This window comes from Pongo abelii, chromosome 5 (genome assembly GCF_028885655.2).
Source record: "Pongo abelii isolate AG06213 chromosome 5, NHGRI_mPonAbe1-v2.0_pri, whole genome shotgun sequence".
Taxonomy (NCBI): Eukaryota; Metazoa; Chordata; class Mammalia; order Primates; family Hominidae; genus Pongo; species Pongo abelii.
Window position 1 is genome coordinate 147,315,887 of NC_071990.2, and position 19,857 is coordinate 147,335,743.

The following is a 19,857-nucleotide window of genomic DNA, read 5'->3' on the forward strand; positions in this document are numbered from 1 at the left end:
ATATGGGGAGCAAAAAGAACCTAGCCACAGACCTTATATAAAACATAAAAATTAACAGAAAATGGCTTATAAATATATACATATGTAAAAACTTCCAAAAATAACATAGAAGAAAAACTAGATGCCCTTGGATTTGGAGAAGAGTTTTTTTATTCAATACCAAAAGCATAATCCATGAAAGAAAAAAAAAGTTGTTGGATTTTATTAATAGTTTTGTTTTGCAATGAACACTGCTACAATAAAAAATAAGTCACACACTGAGAGAAAATATTTGCAAATCACCCATCTCTCAAAGACTTGTATCCAAAATATACACAGAACTCTTAAAACTCATGAATTTAAAAATGAAAAGATCTGAACAGACACCCAAAGAATATATACAGATGGCAAATAAGTATATAAAACAATGCTCAATATCATTTATTACAGAATTGCACATCTAAACAATGAGATACCACTATGCACCTATTACAGTAGTTAAAATCCAAAACACTAACAACATCGACGCTGATGAAAATGTGGAACAGGAACTCTCATTCTATGCCAGTGGAAATGAAAAATACTAGGCCACTCTAAAAGGTGGTTTGGCAGTTTCTTACAATGCTGAGTAGTCTTATCATATGATTCAGCAAACCGACTCCTAGATATCTACCCACTGATATAAAAATTCATACCTACACAAAAATCTGCACACCAATGTTTATTCATAATCACCCAAACCTGGAAGCAATCAAGATGTCTTTCAATAGGCAAATAAACAAAATGTGGAACATACATATAATGGAATATCATTCAGCAATAAAAAGAAATTACAGCTACAGAAAAAAACATAGATAGATATTAAACATATTGTTAAGTGACAGAAGCCAGTCTGAAAAGGCTACACACTGTACAATTCTAATTACTTGACACTGTGGAAAGGCAAAACTATGGAGATGGTAAACAGATCAGTGGTTGCCAAGGGTTTGAGGAGTGGGAAGGGTTGAATAGACAAAAGAGGAGTTTCTAGGGAGGTGAAAGTAGTCTAAATGAGACTATCATAATGAATACATGACACTGTGCATTATCAAAATCCACAGAACTTTATATTACAAAGAATATATTTCCCATATATATACATAATTAATATAAACGTATATTTCTTTGTTTTGCCAGCTAAGAAGGCCTACAAGCAACAATATCCCAGAAGGAAGAGGCACACTCACTGCCCAGATCTTGATTTCTAATACCATTCTAAAATAAAATCAAACAGAGCTCCTTGGAGAAATGTCCAATTTTAGTGTGGAGGAAGGAAACATACAAGATGATCTCAGAGCACCTTGTAGTGCCAGAAAGTAAGGAAGTGCTCAAAAACAAACTAAAAATCACACACACAAAGATGGGGGGATGTCAAAGAGACACAGAAGAGAAGTCACTGAAAGAGTTCTCAATGGCCAAACCTGAAATAAACTGAACAAGAAAATAAAGTAGTAAGATATTTAAACCAAAGTATAAAATAATATCTGTGAATTCATATATATATAAATAATTGAATAGGTAAATAAATGAGGGAGAAGAGACAAATCCTCCATATAAATACATTCCAGAAAATTAACGTAGATATTCTGCCCTCAAGCAGGCAGAACATAACTTCTCACTTTTTAAACGTGAGCCCTGCACAGTGACTTCTTCTGAAAGACTACAGTATGGAAATATGGGGAAAACACAACTTTTACAGCAGAGAAAACTAACAAATATGACTTCAACTACATGATTAAAGTCATCACAAACGGTAGTAAGTCATGTTAATAGTATAGATCCTTGATATGATGTAATAAGGAAGGCACTTTTCTTCGATGGTCTTCCCAAAAACCCATAATCCAAGTCTAATGATGAGAAAAAAACACCAGAAAAATCCCAATTGAGCAAATTTCTGCAAAATACCTGATGAATACTATTCAAAACTTTTAAGGTCATTGCAGAAATACATAAAGTCTGAGAAACTATCACAGTCATAAATAATAAATGTAATGTGGTCATACAGATAAGGTTTTGGAAGAGAAAAAGTATGTTAAGTAAAAATAATGAAATATGAATGAAATCTGGATCCTAGTTAATAATCATGTATCAATATTGGTTCCTTAATTCTCACAAGTGTCATACTAATATAAAATATTAACAACAGAGGAAACTGGGTAAAGAGTATATAAGAACTCTCTGTACTATCTTTGCAACTTTTCTGTAAATCTAAAATTATTCTAAACAGTTTATTCTTAAAAATACATGTAATATAATTTATCATACCTTAAAATAATCCACAAATAAAGCTCAGCTATGGTTACTCAAAAAGGCATGGAAAGAAGTAGTCAAATACTATCAATAACTGTTAGAAAAATTAGTCAATAGAAACCACACCCAAATATTACATATATAAGGAAACGAGAAGATAAAGACTCTGGCTATATCTTCAACATGGTCATGAATTTAAAGAAAAACATAAACTAAATGAGAACAAAAGAAAAAGATGCACAAGAATACTGAATGGAACTTCTAGAGATGAGAAATACAGTATCTGAAAATAAAATTTCACTGGATGGGATTCACAGCAGATTAGACCTAGAAGAAAGTCTCAATCTTCTTATTTATATAACAGAGAAATGAATATCTGCCTTGCAGTGTTGTTGTGAGGACAAAGGGTAATTTAATTGAAAGCACCTAAGAAGTAATTAGCCCATGATAAAAAAAAAAAACCTCCATCTCTTTCTGTTCCGTGCTCTATTCATCAAACCAATATTTATTGAGCAGCTACTACTATGTATCAACTACAATTGCAGGATATAAAAGAATGAATAAAATACACATAGTCCCTACACTCACAGAGTTCACAATCTGGTAGTAGATAAAAACCAATAAATACACAAATAAATGTTGTACATATCTTTTGTTTTAAACTGTAGCATGCATTGTTAGCTGCCTACCTAAAATCTACTCTACTCATTCTTCTTGGTAATCAATACCCTAATTTTTTTCAGAGAAGGAATATGCTGGCTTAAATAAAGCACTTTCCCAGTGATATGGTTTGGATTTTTGTCCCCACCCAAATCTCATGTCTGAACAGTAATCCCCAATGTTGAAGGAGGGGCCTGGTGAGAGACGACTGAATCACGGGGGCAGACTTCTTCCTTGCTGTTCTTGTGAAAGTGAGTTCTCATGAGATCTGGTTGTTTAAAAGTGTGTAGCACTTCCCCCTTCTCTCTATTCCTCCTGCTCCAGCCATGTAGGACGTGCCTGCTTCCCCTTTGCCTTCTGCCATGTTTGTAAGTTTCCTGGACCTCCCAAGCCATGCTTCCTGTACAGCCTGGAGAATCATGAGCCAATTAAACTTCTTTTCTTTATAAATCACTCAGTCTTAGGTCATTCTTTATAGTAATGCAAGAACTGACTAATACAGAAAACTGTTTCTGGGAAGAGGTGCATTACTATAAAGATACCTTAAAATATGGAAGCAGCTTTAGAACTGGGTGTTGGGCAGAGGTTGGGACAGTTTGGAGGACTCAGAGGAAGCAGGAGGATGAAGGAAAGTTTGGAACTTCCTGGAGACTTGTTGAATGGTTGTGACCAAAATGCTGATACTGATATGGACAGTGAAGTCCAGGCTGAGGTGGTCTCAGATGGAGATAAGGAACTTACTGGGAACTACAGTAGTCACTCATGTTGTGCTTTAGCAAAGAGACTGGCAGCATTGTGCTCCTGCTCTAGAGATTTGTGGAAATCTGAACTTGAGAAAGATGATTTAGGGTATCTGGTGGAAGAAATTTCTAAGCAGCAAGGCATTCAAGATGTGGTCTGGCTGCTTCTAACAGCATATGCACATATTTATGAGCAAAGAGATGATCTGAAACTGGAACTTATACTTAAAAGGGAAGCAGAGCATAAAAGCTTGGAAAATTTGCAGCCTTGCCATGTGGTAGAAAAGAAAAACCCATTTTTAGGGAATTCAAGCCAGCTGTAGAAACTTGCATAAGTAAAGAGGAGTTGTATATTAATAGCTAACACAGTGTAGAAAAGGCCTGGAAGGCATTTCAGAGACCTCCATAGCAGCCCCTCTCACCACAAGCCTGGAGGCCTAGGAGGCAAAAAGTTTCATAGGCCCAGGGCCTCACTACCCTGTGCAACCTCAGGACACTGCTCCCTGAATCCCAGCTTCTCCACCTCCAGCCTTGGTTAAAAGGGTCCCAGATATGTCTCAGTCCACTGCTCCAGAGGGTGCAAGCCATAATCCTCGGAAGCTTCCATGTGATGTTAAGCCAGCTAGTGCACAGAGGGCAACAGTTTAGGCTTGGGAGCCTCCACCTAGATTTCAGAGGATATTTGGAAATACCTAGATATCCAGGCAGAAGTCTGCTGCAGCAGCAGAGCCCTCAGTGAGAACCTCTACTAAGGCAGTGCACAGGGGAAATGTTGAGTTGGAACCCCCAAACAGAGTTCCCACTGGGGCACTGCCTACTGGAGCTATGAAAAGAAGGCCACTGTCCTCTAGACACCACAATGGTAGATTCATCAACAGCTTGCACCATGGGCCTGGAAAAGCCACAGGCACTCAATACCAGCTCATGAAAGCAGCCATGGGGGCTGCACCCTGCAAAGCCACAGGGGCAGAGATGCCCATGGCCTTGAAAGCCCACCCCTCGCATCAATGTTACCTGGGTGTGAGACATGGAGTCAAAAGAGATTATTTTGGAACTTTAAGATTTTATGGCTGCTCTGCTAGGTTTTGGACTTGCGTGGGGCCTATAACCCCTTTGTTTTGACTAACATCTCCCTTTTGGAATGGGAGTACTTAGCCAATGTCTGTACCCCCATTGTAACTTGGAAGTAATTAAGTGGTTTTGATTTTACAGGCTCCTAGCCAAAAGCGACTTGCCTTGTCTCAGATGAGACTTTGGACTGTGAACTTCTGAGTTAATGCTGAAATAAGCTGAGACTTTGGGGGACTGTTGAGAAGAAAAGATTGTATTTTACAGTGTGAGGACATGATATTTGGGAGGGGCCGGAGGTGGAATGATATGGTTTAGATTTGTGTCCCTGCCCAAATCTCATGTCTGAATTGTAATTCCTAATGTTGGAGGAAGGGCCTGGTGGAAGGTGATTAAATCATGGGGGTGGACTTCCCCCTTGCTATTCTCATGATGATAGTGAGTAGGTTCTCATGGGATCTAGTTGTTTAAAAGTGTGTAGCACTTCCCCCTCTTTCTCTCTTCCTCCTGCTCCAGCCATGCCAATCGTCCCTGCTTCCCCTTCATCTTCTGCCATACTTGTTAGTTTCCTGAGGCCTCCCCAGCCATGTCTCCTGTACAGCTTGCAAAACCATGAGCCAATTAAACCTCTTATCATTATAAATTACCCAATCTCAGGTACTTCTTTATAGCAATGCAAGAACTGACTAATACACCCAGTCTCTGCTGCAGCAGAGGTAGTCAAACACAATAGTTCTGGCCAATTCTAAACATAAAACAAAGTGGGAGTGTGGAGGTATTCTGGTGAACTTCTGCTTCCTAGATTATAGGAAATACCTAAGGATGACTCTTCCACTCTTCCTTCTCCCTTATTCCACTAAATGCAAATGTGATGAACAGAGCTGCAGCAGCCATCTTGTTGCCTTAAGGGAAAAGCCAAGAGAATACAGTGTGACACTGCACGTGACATCCAATTTAGGCATATAGTCCTGAGCTTCTTGTGGGAAAGCCTAGCTTGATAGAGTCAATTATCTTGAGAAAATAAAGCCAAGACCTGAGAAAAGCAAATCTGAGAACGAGAGAGTGAGAGCTAGAAAGCAAGTGAGGAGAGAGAGGCTGTACTCCATGCTTCTTTCAGTTTGGTTACATGAACTGATTTTTTAAAATTATTTTTAGACTGGTTCACATTCAGTTTCTATCACTTGCAATTAAAGACTCCAATCCAGCATAGTTAATGTGATTTTTAGACTGTAATAAGTGATACAAGAAAAATGAACAGATGTTACGAGAAAGAATCAGTAGGTAGTTACGGAGGTCTTCTAGAAAAGCAACATGAAAGAGGAAACCTAACAAACACATGTCAGCCTGGAGAGGAGTTGAAAGAAAGGTTTCCCACCTGCCTCCTTCAACCCCTTCCCATCACCAACATGGAATAAGCATGCTCTAAACACAGTAGGGAAAGGGTTTCCTGGAAAGGACCCTAGTGTGGGTATAGGAGCTGGAGACTGGGTGAAACAAATCCTGTGATGTCTACAGACCCACCCAACAGACCTACAGGTAAAGAAAAAGGAAACTCCATTCAACAATAAAATATACTAAATGATCTCATCTCATGATAAAGTTCTTTTTACTTTGCCAACGATAACGATCTTAAGCCTACTGGCTCCCCAGCCACACACCCTGAGCGGAATTTTATCCTTCACAAAATCTGCCAAATTACACAGTATTCCATGAGTGTTCTCCCATTTAGAGGAGGTTTTCAGTAAACATAACAACTTCAACAGAAAACCAGCACAGCTACCCCTACTGATCAGCATATCCTTCATTCATAAAAATGAATGGATATCCAAGGACTACCAGATGCTGGAGAAAAATCAATAGAATAAAAAAGCCATCCTGAAAAAACAATTGACTACAGAACACATGTATGTTTATAGCAGCAAAATTCACAGTTGCAAAGATATGGAACCAGCCTAAGTGCCCAATGACTAATGAGAACACAGGAACAGAAAACCAAACACCGCATGTTCTCACTCATAAGTGGGAGCTGAACATAGAGAACACATGGACACAGAGAGGGGAACATCACACACCAGGGCCTGTTGGTGGGTGGGGGTTGAGGGGAGGGAACTTAGAGAACGGGTCAATAGGTGCAGCAAACCACCATGGCACATGTACAATACTTATGTAACAAAACTGCACATTCTGCACATGTATGTCATTTTTTAGAAGAAATTTTTTTAATGAACAACAAAAAAAAAGAGAAAGAAATCATAGAAAATTTCCCTGAGTTGAAGGAAACAATTCCTGGAATTTAAAGAGCCAACCAAGTGCCAAGTGATAAAACAGACTGCTAACAGGAATGGGCTTAGTTTGACATCAGAATTATCAGCGACAGCTGATAATTATCAGCTAGAAATTACTGAGGCAAAGTCTTCAAAGGAAAAATTATTTTAAGACCAGAATATTGTACCAAATGATCAATCAAGTGGGAAAGCCAAATAAAGACATTTTAGGAATTTGAGGACTCAGATATTTTCTCTCTGATTTTACCACTTCTGGAAAATTATCCAAAGAAATGATTAAGGTTTTTAAGAAAGAGGAAGATATACCATTTAAAACAGTGCAACTAACATATGAGTTCGATTGTTTTCTTTAAAGTCTCAGGTTTACAGCTAAGATGTGTGTGTGTGTGTGTGTGTGTGTGTGTGTGTGTGTGTGTGTGTGTGTGTGTGTGTGTGTATGCCAAAGTAAGGAAGGGAGAGGAATGTGTAAGTAAGCTATTTTTCTTATCCTCTCATATAGGAGTAACTTCCTGCATAACAAGATTATAAGAATGAACTTTCTATATAATAGAAAGTCAATAGTCAATACTTTATATAAAACTAATACATATATCAGAAACACATATATATATATCAGAAAGCCATATATTAGTGAAAAGTGAAAATTAGAACAGGAATCCTAATTCTTCAAGGAAAAAATTCTATTTCCAAGAAATAAGCAATATGCATTCATCAAGTAGTGCAATTAAGCTAGGACATTGTGAGAACCGGTTTAACTCTTCTGTCAAAAAAATTAATAACAAATTTTTAAATAAGTTGTAGAAGAACATTACAGTCCAAATATGAAGTAAAACAAATTCTAGTACCATTTTAAGTAAAATCTGAACATGATTTATAGTGAAGAAAAGAGAATTTTTCCTTGAAGTGGTACAGTTTGCATGTCACAAAATTTTATTTCCTTGTTTACGAGCCTAATTGCACTGCGTGGTTTCCTAATAATCATAGTAAAAAATAATAACTAGCCCTTATTTAACATTTACCATATGTCCTCTTCTAAGTTCTTAATATATATCCTATTCTACAAAATACAGTTCATTTATTAGGCAGCTTGGTCCTTTCATTGTGAGCTGAGGTGACACGCCTCAAATCCCACACTGGTTGGTGAGCCCAGGCAATCTGGCTCCAGAATCCTTGCTCTTAAACACTTGGCCACCCTGCTTCTCATAAAGCTCTCTGTTAATTTACGATGTTTAGAATCAGGCTATTTACCTTAAACAAGAAGGCACTGTAACAATTAGAAAATAGAATATAAATTATATAAAACTTGATAATGTAAAAGTCATAATAAACCAAAGTGAGACAGGAAGAAATGTGTAATATTTTTCTTATCCTCTCTTATAGGAGTAACTTCCTAGAAAGTCAACAGTCAATTTTTAATACAAAACTGAAAATAATTCCTGCTTGGATGGTAAAGAAAAATATTTATCAAAAAAAACTGAAAATAATAGTAAAAAAATATCAGCAGGGAAGACAGGGAATGAACTTGAGCTAAATTCCTCATATTTCATAACAGGTGTGATGGTTAATTTTATGGGCATCCAGTAGGTGTCAATATCTATTGCCTAATTTTAACTTTTAAAATTATATATAACTTATATGGTAACTATTAGAAAAATTTAAAACAAAAGTTTATGATACCTTAAGAAATAGCAACATAAGCAAACTATTAACAGCATAAGGAGGACTATCAGAAAAGCTAAAGAAAAGAACTAGGGAAAGGGAAGATCTTTGTTTCACACCATTTGCATTTTTATTACAATTATCATATATTATTTTATTTAAAAAATAATTCTACAATACTATGAATAATAGTAATATTCTGTAAAGAAAGGATAAACTGAAGAGGGTATCTTTCAATTCTGTCATGGTAAAATAACAGACCAATAAATGCTACCAGACCATAAGCCCAGTGAGGTACAAAAGGAGAACAAGGATAATATATAAACACATTCCACTCTAATCTTCTTTACTGATTCTTTGTTTCTACATCATTACAGGCTAAATGGCCCATTTTTTTTTTCCATATAAACTTCTAAAGAGACATTCATTTAATTGACTTCAACTATTGAGTCACACCCACTCCAGTCTACAACCTTGCACATTTCCTTTAAAGAAAGGGGCTGTCTCAATTCAGACACTGTTGGCGGGAGCCGACATTAGTTATCACCCTTTTAGGGCATAATTTAGCAGTCTTTAATGAAGTGTTAAAAAAAAAATGACTGCATTTTGACCTAATAATTTCACTTCTTTGAATCCACTCTGCAGAAACACTCTCGGAATGTTCAAAGATACCTGTAAAAGGAATTTCAATTAAGCCACTACTGTTTACGACAGAGGAAAACTGAAAAGAACCTAAACGCACATCGGTAGATGCAGAATAATTTGTTGCCATTTAAAATATATATCTACATGTAAAATATATATCTACATGTAGTGACAGTGAAAGATGTCCCTAACATATTGTTAGGCAAGAAAAGCAAAAATTCAGAATTACTATGCAATTTTTGTAAAAAAAAGTATATGCATATATCACATACATATATGTGTACAAGCAGTGTGCTTAAGATGTGTGGAGGAAACACTGTAAGTTTTCACTATGTACATTTCTTTATTATTATTTTACAACCAGCATGTATTGTTTTAGTATTTTAAGAAATTAGGTCATGTCTCAATTGTCATATATCTGGGATTAAAAAAGAAAAAATATCCAAGAAGGGAAACATTCAACGTCTTTCCATTAGTTTATTCTCAATATCTAAGAAAAAAAAAAACTAAGTAGCACGTTGCTGTCTAGGATTAGCGAAAATGCTAGTTTCGTTGGCTGGATCGTTTTGGGGTTTTTTTAGTGAATTAGAGCAGGAAAATGAGGACACAAAACCCAACTAAGGCGGAGTTGGGCTGTTGAAGCCATCAGCCGCGCGCGGCCGGGCAGCCAAGGGAAGTGGGGACTCGGAGGGCGAGGGGCACTCGGAGGGCCAAGGGGGCCCAGGCCAGGAGACGAAGGACACTGGCCCGTGACGCAGGCGCGGTTGGAAAGAAGCTGAGGACTGGGTGTGCGGAAACCAGGTGCGAGGGGCAGGCAACCGAGTGGGCGGGAAGGCGGCCAGGAGCGCTATACGGGTCTAGGGAACCAGTAGGAAGCCGGAGGCGCGGCTGGCGGCGACAGTGTGGCCGGCAGAGCAGGGTCAGCTCAGGTCGCCCGGGGACTGCGCAGGGACGCGGGCAAAAAGCCCGGGACGCGCGCCGCCGGGGCCTGCGGGGCCTGCTTGAGGCCGAGGCCGAGGCCGAGGCCCCGGTTGGGGGTGCGGGCCGGAGCTGTCGCTCTGCGCCGGGGGCAGGCGTCTGCTGGCAATACCTTCCCAGGAGAGCTCTCCTCCCGGCTCCCGCTTCAGGAACTTGTACCAGAACATGTCCACGCGGCCCGGCTCCGCCCCGTCCTGCGCCGCCTCCTCGGCCGCCAGCTCCACCTCCCCGAGCCACAGGCCGGGCTCCTGCAGCGCCAGCGCCCCGGCGCCCGCCGCGGTGCCGGCCGGCCTCAGGCGTACGGCACCGCGCGGCTCCCAATGCCCCAGCTCGGGCCGCGACCCCACCACCAGCAGCTCCGGCCGGGCGCCGGCCACGGCGGGCGGCACCACCACCCCGAAGCGGAAGCGCATGGCTGGCGGCGGCGGCGCGAATCCCCGGGCACGGAGTCCCCGCGGCCGGCAGGCGCGGCCCGAGCACGAGGCGGCCGCAGCGATTGGGCGGCGGTGGGGGAGCCCCGGGCACCGGGGAGAACACGTGCCGTTCTGCGCCTTCTTTGGGATGCATCACGCGGCTCCCGAGCCCAGGCTTCGTCCAGGCCGGCGGGAAGGGGTCAGCGGAGCCGCCAGCCGCCTCTTTGTGCCCCGCAGCCCCGCGGGCGGTTGATTTCCACCTGTGGGCGCTGGGGACACGCCAGCGGAAGAAATGGAAGAGAAAACGGGGTTCGGGGAGGGAGGAAAACTTCTAAGCCAGGCGATCGTCCAGTCCTCTCTCCAAGAGACTGGAAATTAACTTTATGAGGATCATAAGGAAGGGAATGACCTCTAGACAGCCGCCTTCTAATTGTGAAACGGGGGAAGATCTTGGACCCGGTCTCTGGAGCGCTCCCTATCTGAACCAAGTCACTTACTCTAGCAGGTCCCAGGTTCTTTGTCTGTAAAATGAGGGTGTAAAATAATGATCTTTCTAGACCCTACCAGCTCTAAAGGATCTCTGATTGGTGGAGATCACGCAAGACCCGGAGCTGATGCAAAACATTACATACCATTCCCTTGTCTGAAAAGCCACATCACTTTCTTTTTTCAAAAACTGTATTTTTAGTGTGTGTAAAGTAAGTCTGGAGTAAATACTTTCAAGTACTTTTCAAGGTCAAAACAAAAACATTCTGTGACTATAAATGTATGCCTTTTTTTTTTTTGAGACAGTCTCGCTCTGTCCAGATGTATGCATTTTTTAATGGAGTAAATTAAAAAAAAAACTTTAAAATTTACTTTCAGTAAAAGTCAGCACTATTTTTTCAACTTAAAACCTTTTTGGGTTTTAAGTTGAAACAGGTTTTTTAGCTGTCTGGCCCAAATCCAAAATACGTATATCTTGGTGGGGAACTTCAATTTGTCACTGCCATAAGACAAAGGAATGTCCTGGTACTTTTTGATTCTTTAACAAAATTATTCTTGTATTCTTACGTTTATATATTCACTAACATTTAACATAACACAAATCTGTTATGTGAATTAAAGACACACAAAGGCATTTTTACCAGTATTTGGAAGTTCGTGAAAAAGGGGAACAGGCCAAAATTTCATGCGTTGAGGATATAAGTAAAATAGAAAGTGCAAAAATGTAAACTACACAAACTCAATCTCTTGTGGAACAATTAGAAAACTAATAATACATTTTACTTTTGAATGTTGATATTCCACTCGAAGTTTGGTTGGTTGCTAAGCTTAAGGATAAACACTATGAAAAATGTGAAGACAGAAGGGCTGGCCAAACACAGCTGATTCGGCAGCAAATCAGACATTAAATCACAGTGGCATGTGAGTCGGTTTATTCAAATTGCTGTTAAAAGATATTCTTAGAGTAAGTTTAGGAAAATAAGAGTCATTTGGCGATGCAGAGAGGATTTTGTCTACAGTGGAATCCAGACTCCAGTGAAAGTTCTCATTCCTTCAGGACCCGGGAGCTAACAGCTCCGGACTTTCTTGTGCTCCACTGTGCTGCCCATGTTGTGTGCTTCCCGAATGGCATTATTCCCACCAGCTCTTCCAGAGTGAGTTCTGCCCATTCTGTAGATGAAACAGTAGCAGAAAAATTAAACAATATCTTTGTTCAACGGACATTGTTTCCTTTACTCTTCTCTTATCATAAAGAGGTTGAAATAATTTTAACCATTGGAAGAAGTAACCCTCTTAAGCCCCTAAACAAAATATGTAATAGCTTATTTTATGGCAAGGATTTAAATAAGGTATAAATTGGATAGCTGCACTGTGTAGTAAGTAAAATGCAACTGGAAAGGAGAACGAGACCAAAATAGGGCTTAAGGGACATGTGTCAAGGCCTTGGTCATATTTTGACGGTCAATCATTTGGATGTATAAGTATTAACCATGATAATATCCATTGAGCCTATATTATGGGCCAGGCACATGGTTTTCGTACTCATCTTATTTAAGTCTCTCACCAATCCTATAAGTAACTACAGTTGTTATCCCCATTTTTAGATGTGAGGATACTCCAGCACAAAAGGGTCCAATGAACAGCCCACAGCAAGGAAGGGGCAGAGCCAGGGGCTAAAAGGCGTGCATTCAGCTTATAGATATACATACAGATATAAATTCTGATAAGGAAAATGTTTCAGAATGCATATAAATTCTAGCACATTTAGATGTTATTCTCTGTCAGCTCTTAATTTAAAAAAAATTAAATTCCTATCATTATTTCTTGTAACTAACTTCATCCTTAGGAACTAAAGAACAGATGAAATCATGAGTGGCAGTCTAAACAGATCAATGACTCTGTAAAGACACATATATCTTAGCATTTGGAGAGGATTTGGCTGCAGGTTCTTGGAAATTATCATTCGTATGCCTTTTTATACCTATGTGTTGGCAATAGAAACAGATTTAAGAAGCCAAGGTGAAGAATTTTACCAGTTTTTAAATTGTGTTAGTTTTACATCTTTTTCCTTGTTGGGTCCTCCATATGAGATTTCTTTTTACATTTCGAAGAATCATGATATTTATTAAAAGGTATTATTTATGAAATCCATTTGAGGTCAGATTCTTGATGCTGTGGGGACAAGCTAAATTTAGAGCAAGAATCAGTCCAGTAGAGTAACATAATTCTGATAATAATTTTTAAAAGAACAAAACGATTTGTTGTCATTGAATTTCATTTTTATAATGCTATCTTATATATAACTATAAACTTTCCTGAGGAATGGGTGATAAATTCAAACGTAGAGTTTCAAGATCCAATTCAAATGTAAATTCTTTTGAAGCCCCCTCAGGGAAAGCTATTAGTTCAATCTTGGGAGATTTATGCTTTCTGAAGCAATCTTTCACTAGTTGCTGAGTTATCATAAATCTTTCCTTATAGTATTTTATATGTATATACACGTTCACTGATGTAAACCATATTTTATCCACATAGTTCAGGGACTGTTATAAGTATTAGTTTATTACTCAACAGAACATACCTAAAAGTTAAATGTGTCACATATACTATGCAATTTTTTAGCAATAAAAGAAAACCCTTTCAGAGAGAGTTTGACTACAGCTTAAAAACTTTTGCATGTTACAGCTAACTTTTTTCTGGATTGAAAAAGTATGGCTTAGGCTACCTCATAAGTTGGGGTTCCCGTGGGTTAGAAACCCCTTTGGGAATCTAGAACAATAGAAGGATATAAACTAAACTAAGGCTTTGCCCCCAAATCCCACTACATTCCTCAACTATTGTAAAAATTAATGTCTTTTTTTGATACATATAAAAATGTCTTGTCTCCAGTCGATTCCAATAATTCCAATTCCCATCCATCCCACCGTAGAGAAGTTTTGCATCTTCAGTGCATCACCACCGGCCTGTTTTGTCATTCTTCTTTCTTTGCAATTTACATTATTAAAATATTAACTTTTAGGAATGCTACAAGCATGAGATTACAATGAAGCGTATGCCCTTTCAGAAGACATTGACCTGCCCTTTCCGTCACACACTTCCTTCATTGTAAAATCTACACCTCCTCCCCTTCACTTCTCCTTTGAAAACCTCTACTCAACAGGTCATTCAAGCCTGGGTTTTCCTAGGCAATGACCTAAAATGACTTTGCCTGGGGAAAGTAGAGTGCCAAGCCAGGTGGCTGGACCTCAAGGTTAGAGACACTGGTTTAGAGCTTCCTTCAGCTGTAAAAAGATCTTCCTAGGTCTCTGAGTAACCTGAATGGCAGGCTGGTTAATACCCTTCCCAAACAGAGTGAGAGCATGATAACTCAACCCTTAGGAATAAAAGAATGGTGGCTGGAAGGGAAGATTTGAAACTCCCAAAGGAACTTTCAAAGACTTTGAGAAAAAGGGAAGAGGCTAGCTGAAAGCAGAGCTTACTCATTTACACTTAAATAGAGAATGGAGACTGTTGGCAGGGCAAACCTGATAAGTACTTTTTAAAAAAATTATTCTACTTTAAGTTCTGGGATACATGTGCAGAACGTGCAGGTTTGTTACATAGGTATACACCTGCCATAGTGGTTTGCTGCACCCATCAACCCGTCATCTACGTTACGTATTTCTCCTAATGCTATCCCTCCTCTAGCCCCCACCCCCCGATAGGCCCTGGTGTGTGATGTTCCTCCCTGTGTCCGTGTGTTCTCATTGTTCAGCTCCCACTTATGAGTGAGAACATGTAGTGTTTGGTTTTCTGTTCCTGTGTTAGTTTGCTGAGAATGATGGTTTCTAGCTTCATCCATGTCCCTGCAAAGGACATGAACTCATCCTTTATTATGGCTGCATAGTATTCCATGGTGTATATGTGTCACATTTTCTTTATCCAGTCTATCACCAATGGGCATTTGGGTTGGTTCCAAGTCTTTGCTGCTGTGAATGGTGCTGCAATAAACATACATGTGTATGTGTCTTTATAGTAGAATGATGTAAAATCCTGTGGGTATATACCCAGTAATGGGATTGCTGGGTTAGATGGTGTTTCTGGTTCTAGATCCTTGAGGAATCACCACACTGTCTTCCATAATAGTTGAACTAATTTACATTCCCACCAACAGTGTAAAAACGTTCCTATTTCTTCACATCATCTCCAGCGTCTGTTGTTTCCTGACTTTTTAATGATCGCCATTCTAACTGGCATGAGATGGCATCTCATTGTGGTTTTGATTTGCATTTCTCTAATGACCAGTGATGACAAGCTTTCTTCCTATGTTTGTTGGCAGCATAAATGTCTTCTTTTGAGAAGTGTCTGTTCATATCCTTCACCCACTTTTTGATGGGGTTGTTTGGCTTTTTCTTGTAAATTTGTTTAAGTTCCTCATAGATTCTGGATATTCGCCCTTTGTCAGATGGATAGATTGCAAAAACTTTCTCTCATTCTGTAGGTTGCCTGTTTACTATGACGATAGTTTCTTTTGCTGTGCAGAAGCTCTTTAGTTTAAATATATCCCATTTCTCAATTTTGGCTTTCGTTGCCATTGCTTTTGGTGTTTTAGTCATGAAGTCTTTGCCCATGCCAATGTCCTGAATAGTATTGCCAAGGTTTTCTTCTAGGGTTTTTATGGTTTTAGGTCTTACATTTAAGTCTTTAATCCATCTTGAGTCAATTTTCATATAAGGTGTAAGGAAGGGGTCCAGTTTCAGTTTTCTGCATATGGCTGGCCAGTTTTCCCAGCACCATTTATTAAATAGGGAATCCTTTCCCCATTTCTTGTTTTTTGTCAGGTTTGTCAAAAATCAGGTGGTTATAGATGTGTGGCATTATTTCTGAGGGCTCTGTTGTGTTCCATTGGTCTATATATCTGTTTTGGTACTAGTACCATGATGTTTTGGTTACTGTAGCCTTGTAGTATAGTTTGAAGTTAGGTAGTGTGATGCCTCCAGCTTTGCTCTTTTTGCTTAGGATTTTCTTGGATATACAGGCTCTTTTTTGGTTCCATGTGTAATTTAAAGTAGTTTTTTCTAGTTCTGTGAAGGAAGTCAGTGGTAACTTGATGGGGATAGCATTGAATCTATAAATTACTTTGGACAGTATGGCCATTTTCACGATATTGATTCTTCCTATCCATGAGCATGGAATGTTTCCCCATTTGTTTGTGTCCTCTCTGATTTCCTTGAGCAGTGGTGTGTAGTTCTCCTTGAAGAGGTCCTTCACATCCCTTGTAAGTTGTATTCCTGGGTATTTTATTCTTTTTGTAGCAATTGTGAAAAGGAATTCACTCCTGATTTGGCTCTCTGTTTGTCTATTATTGGTGTATAGGAATGCTTGTGATTTTTGCACTTTGATTTTGTATCCTGAGACTTTGCTGAAGTTGCCTATCAGCATAAAGAGATTATGGGCTGAGACAATGGGGTTTTCTAAATATACCATCATATCATCTGCAAGCAGAGACAATTTTATTTCCTCTTTTCTTAATTGAATATCTTTTATTTCTTTCTCTTGGCTGATTGGCCTGCCAGAACTTCCAGTACTATGTTGAATAGGAGTGGTGAGAGAGGGCATCCTTGTCTTGTGCTGGTTTTGAAAGGGAATGCTTCCAGCTTTCACCCATTCAGTATTATATTGGCTGTGTGTGTGTCATAAATAGCTCTTCTTATTTTGATATACATTTCATCAATAAATAGTTTATTGAGAGTTTTTAGCATGAAGTGGTGTTGAATTTTGTTGAAGGCCTTTTCTGCATCTATTGAGATAATTGTGTGGTTTTAGTCATTGGTTCTGTTTATGTGATGAATTACATTTATTGATTTGCATATGTTGAACCAGCCTTGCATCCCAGGGATGAAGCTGACTTGATCATGATCATGGTGGATAAGCTTTCTGATGTGCTGCTGGATTCTGTTTGCCAGTATTTTATTGAGGATTTTCACATCGATGTTCATTCAGGGATATTGGCAGACACTGAGCTAGCTACAGGAATTTTTTTTTCTTATCCCAATGGTGCCTGGAATGCCAGCGAGACACAACCGTTCACTGCCCTGGAAAGGGGGTTAAAGCCAGGGAGCCAAGTGGTCTAGCTTAGTGGATGCCACCCCTACGGAGCCCAGCAAGTTAAGATCCACTAACTTGAAATCTCACTGCCAGCACAGCAGTCTGAAGTCAACCTGGGATGCTTGAACTTGGTGGGGAGAGGGGCGTCTGCCATTACTGAGGCTTCAGTAGGTGGTTTTCCCCTCACAGTGTAAAAAACTGCCACCGGGAAGTTCAAACTGGGCAGAGCCCACCACAGCTCAGCAAAGCCACTGTAGCCAGACTGCCTGTCTAGATCCCTCCTCTCTGGGCAGGGCATCTCTGAAAGAAAGGCTGATAGATAAAACTCCCATCTCACTGAGACAGAGTACCTGGGGGAAGGGGCACCTGTGGGATCAGCTTCAGCAGACTTAAACGTTCCTGCTGGAGGGCTCTGAAGAGAGCAGCGGATCTCCCAGCACAGCACTCGAGCTCTGCTGAGGGACAGACTGCCTCCTCAAGTGGGTCCCTGACCCCCATGCCTCCTGACTGGGAGACACCTCCCAGCAGGGGTCGACAGACACCTCATACAGGAGAGCTCCGGCTGGCATCTGGCGGGTGCCCCTCTGGGACGAAGCTTCCAGAGGAAGGAACAGGCAGCAATCTTCACTCTTGTGTAGCCCCCACTGGTGATACCCAGGCAAACAGGGTCTGGAGTGGACCTTCAGCAAACTCCAGCAGACCTGCAGCAGAGGGGTCTGACTGTTAGAAGGAAAACTAACAAACAGAAGGGAATAGCATCAACATCAACAAAAAGGATGTTCACACAGAAACCCCACCTGAAGGTCACCAACATCAAAGATCAAAGGTAGATAAATCCACGAAGATGAGGAAAAACCAGTGTAAAAAGTGAAAATTCCAAAAACCAGAATGCCTCTCTTCCTCCAAAGGATCACAACTCCTCACCAGCAAGGAAACAAAACTGGATGGAGAATGAGTTTGACGAATTGACAGAAGTAGGCTTCAGAAGGCGGGTAATAACAAACTTTTCTGAGCTAAAGGAGCATGTTCTAACCCAATGCAAAGAAGCTAAGAACCCTGAAAAAAGGTTATGAGAATTGCTAACTAGAATAACCAGTTTAGAGAAGAATATATATTACCTGATGGCACTGAAAAAGACAAGTACTTTTTAAGAACTTGAACCCTCCGTAATTCACTCTGTGCTTATTTTTCCTAACCACTGTATGTGTGTTATATTAAAAGTATTTTAAACATAAAACTGGGCTGCAGGCAGAAGGTAAGTTTGAAACATTCTTTTACTTCACCATCAGCTGGAAGAAGAAGAGAGCCCAGAGAGGAAGATAAGAGTTGGTAGTAACTGGAAATGAGAAGTCTTCGGTGAAACCCTATTGACCTTCAGTGTGAGAGAAAGGATACACCAGAAGTTGAGTAATGACGCTGGGCTTCCCCTAAACTCTAGTTCTTACTAGAAATTTGTGGATTCCCTGGAAATGCAAAAATAGTGTAGAGGGAGGTAGTGTACCCATATTTAACTAGTGGAAACAGCTATTTATTCAGATATATACACTTGTCCAAGCATGCACTAGAACCTAAGTAAAATATAATTTTCTAAAATGACTCTCATGTATGTAAATTAATGAGAGAACCAGCAGGATGGTAAAGCTGACTCAAAGAGAATTTAAGATACAATGTATGTAGGCACTGAAAGAATGCTAGACAATTACTAGGTTAGATACAAAATCGATTAACTTCCTACTGGGCAATTAAACTGTAACATTTGGATATATCTTTTTTACCAGATAGGAATCCCTTGCACCTTTAACAGATAAACACCTACAAGATTTCATACTTAACTTTGGGGGTTGGCCTCAATCAATAGTAAATAATAAAATACACGAAGGCACAAATAATCTTATAAAGAATAACATAACTCTGCGGTGACCCCGATGGAGTACTCCAGCATGCAGGACATGCAGTCAACCTGGCACTTTAAGGCTAAGCTCAGATACTTTTTAAACAATGTGTAATAATACTAATAACTTTCCATTTATTGAGCTTTTATCTACTAAGTGCTAGGCACTGGGCTATCTTACCTACTTTATCTCATTAATCCTCTGGGCATTTCTCTATGTGAGAAGGTTGGGTCTGATCTCACATAACAAAGGGCTTGCAACCAGAATTTGGGATAGGCAAAAAACAAGAAAGGAATGAAGGTAGAAGGAAGCTGTATTCCAAGTCAGGTACCTGCATCAACAAAAGCAGAGGCAGGAAATTTTAAAGTATGTAATTTTGGAGTAAAAACAAAAGAATACAGTCTCTAAAATTGTTATTCCAAGTTAATTATATGCAAACATACATTTTGGCTTACCCAAATACATTTTAGACTAATTAGGTACTTTACATGTTTCACATATCACTATTTGTTACAAAGACAATAGGTAAAAAGACAAAGATGTTATAGTAGTTGTATGAAGAAGAACGGGAAAAGAAAAGAGGTAAATAATGTCTTGGATGTTTAATGTCCAAAGAGATAATATAAAACTTATTAAAATCAAGAGATGAACCATTTCATACACCTCACTTTAATAT

The 19,857-nt window shown here is 39.6% G+C and overlaps 1 protein-coding gene across 4 annotated transcripts in view; it reads right to left on the reverse strand.

Annotated features, from left to right (window-relative positions):
- EPM2A (EPM2A glucan phosphatase, laforin) overlaps window positions 1-11,367 on the reverse strand; it is a 100,414-nt gene extending 89,047 nt beyond the window's left edge. Inside the window, exon 1 of one of the 4 annotated variants that reach the window (XM_054558270.2) lies at window positions 11,214-11,367. Coding sequence is in view for 2 of the 4 variants with exons in the window: in XM_009242347.4 (XP_009240622.1) it covers window positions 10,416-10,716 (301 nt within the window). In the remaining 2 variants the exon portion in view is untranslated. Of the gene's footprint in view, window positions 1-10,415; window positions 10,771-11,125 lie in introns of those variants that run through there. The other 3 variants (XM_063725044.1, XM_009242347.4, XM_024248163.3) reach the window with 3 other exon arrangements.
- Window positions 11,368-19,857: the final 8,490 nt, after the last annotated feature.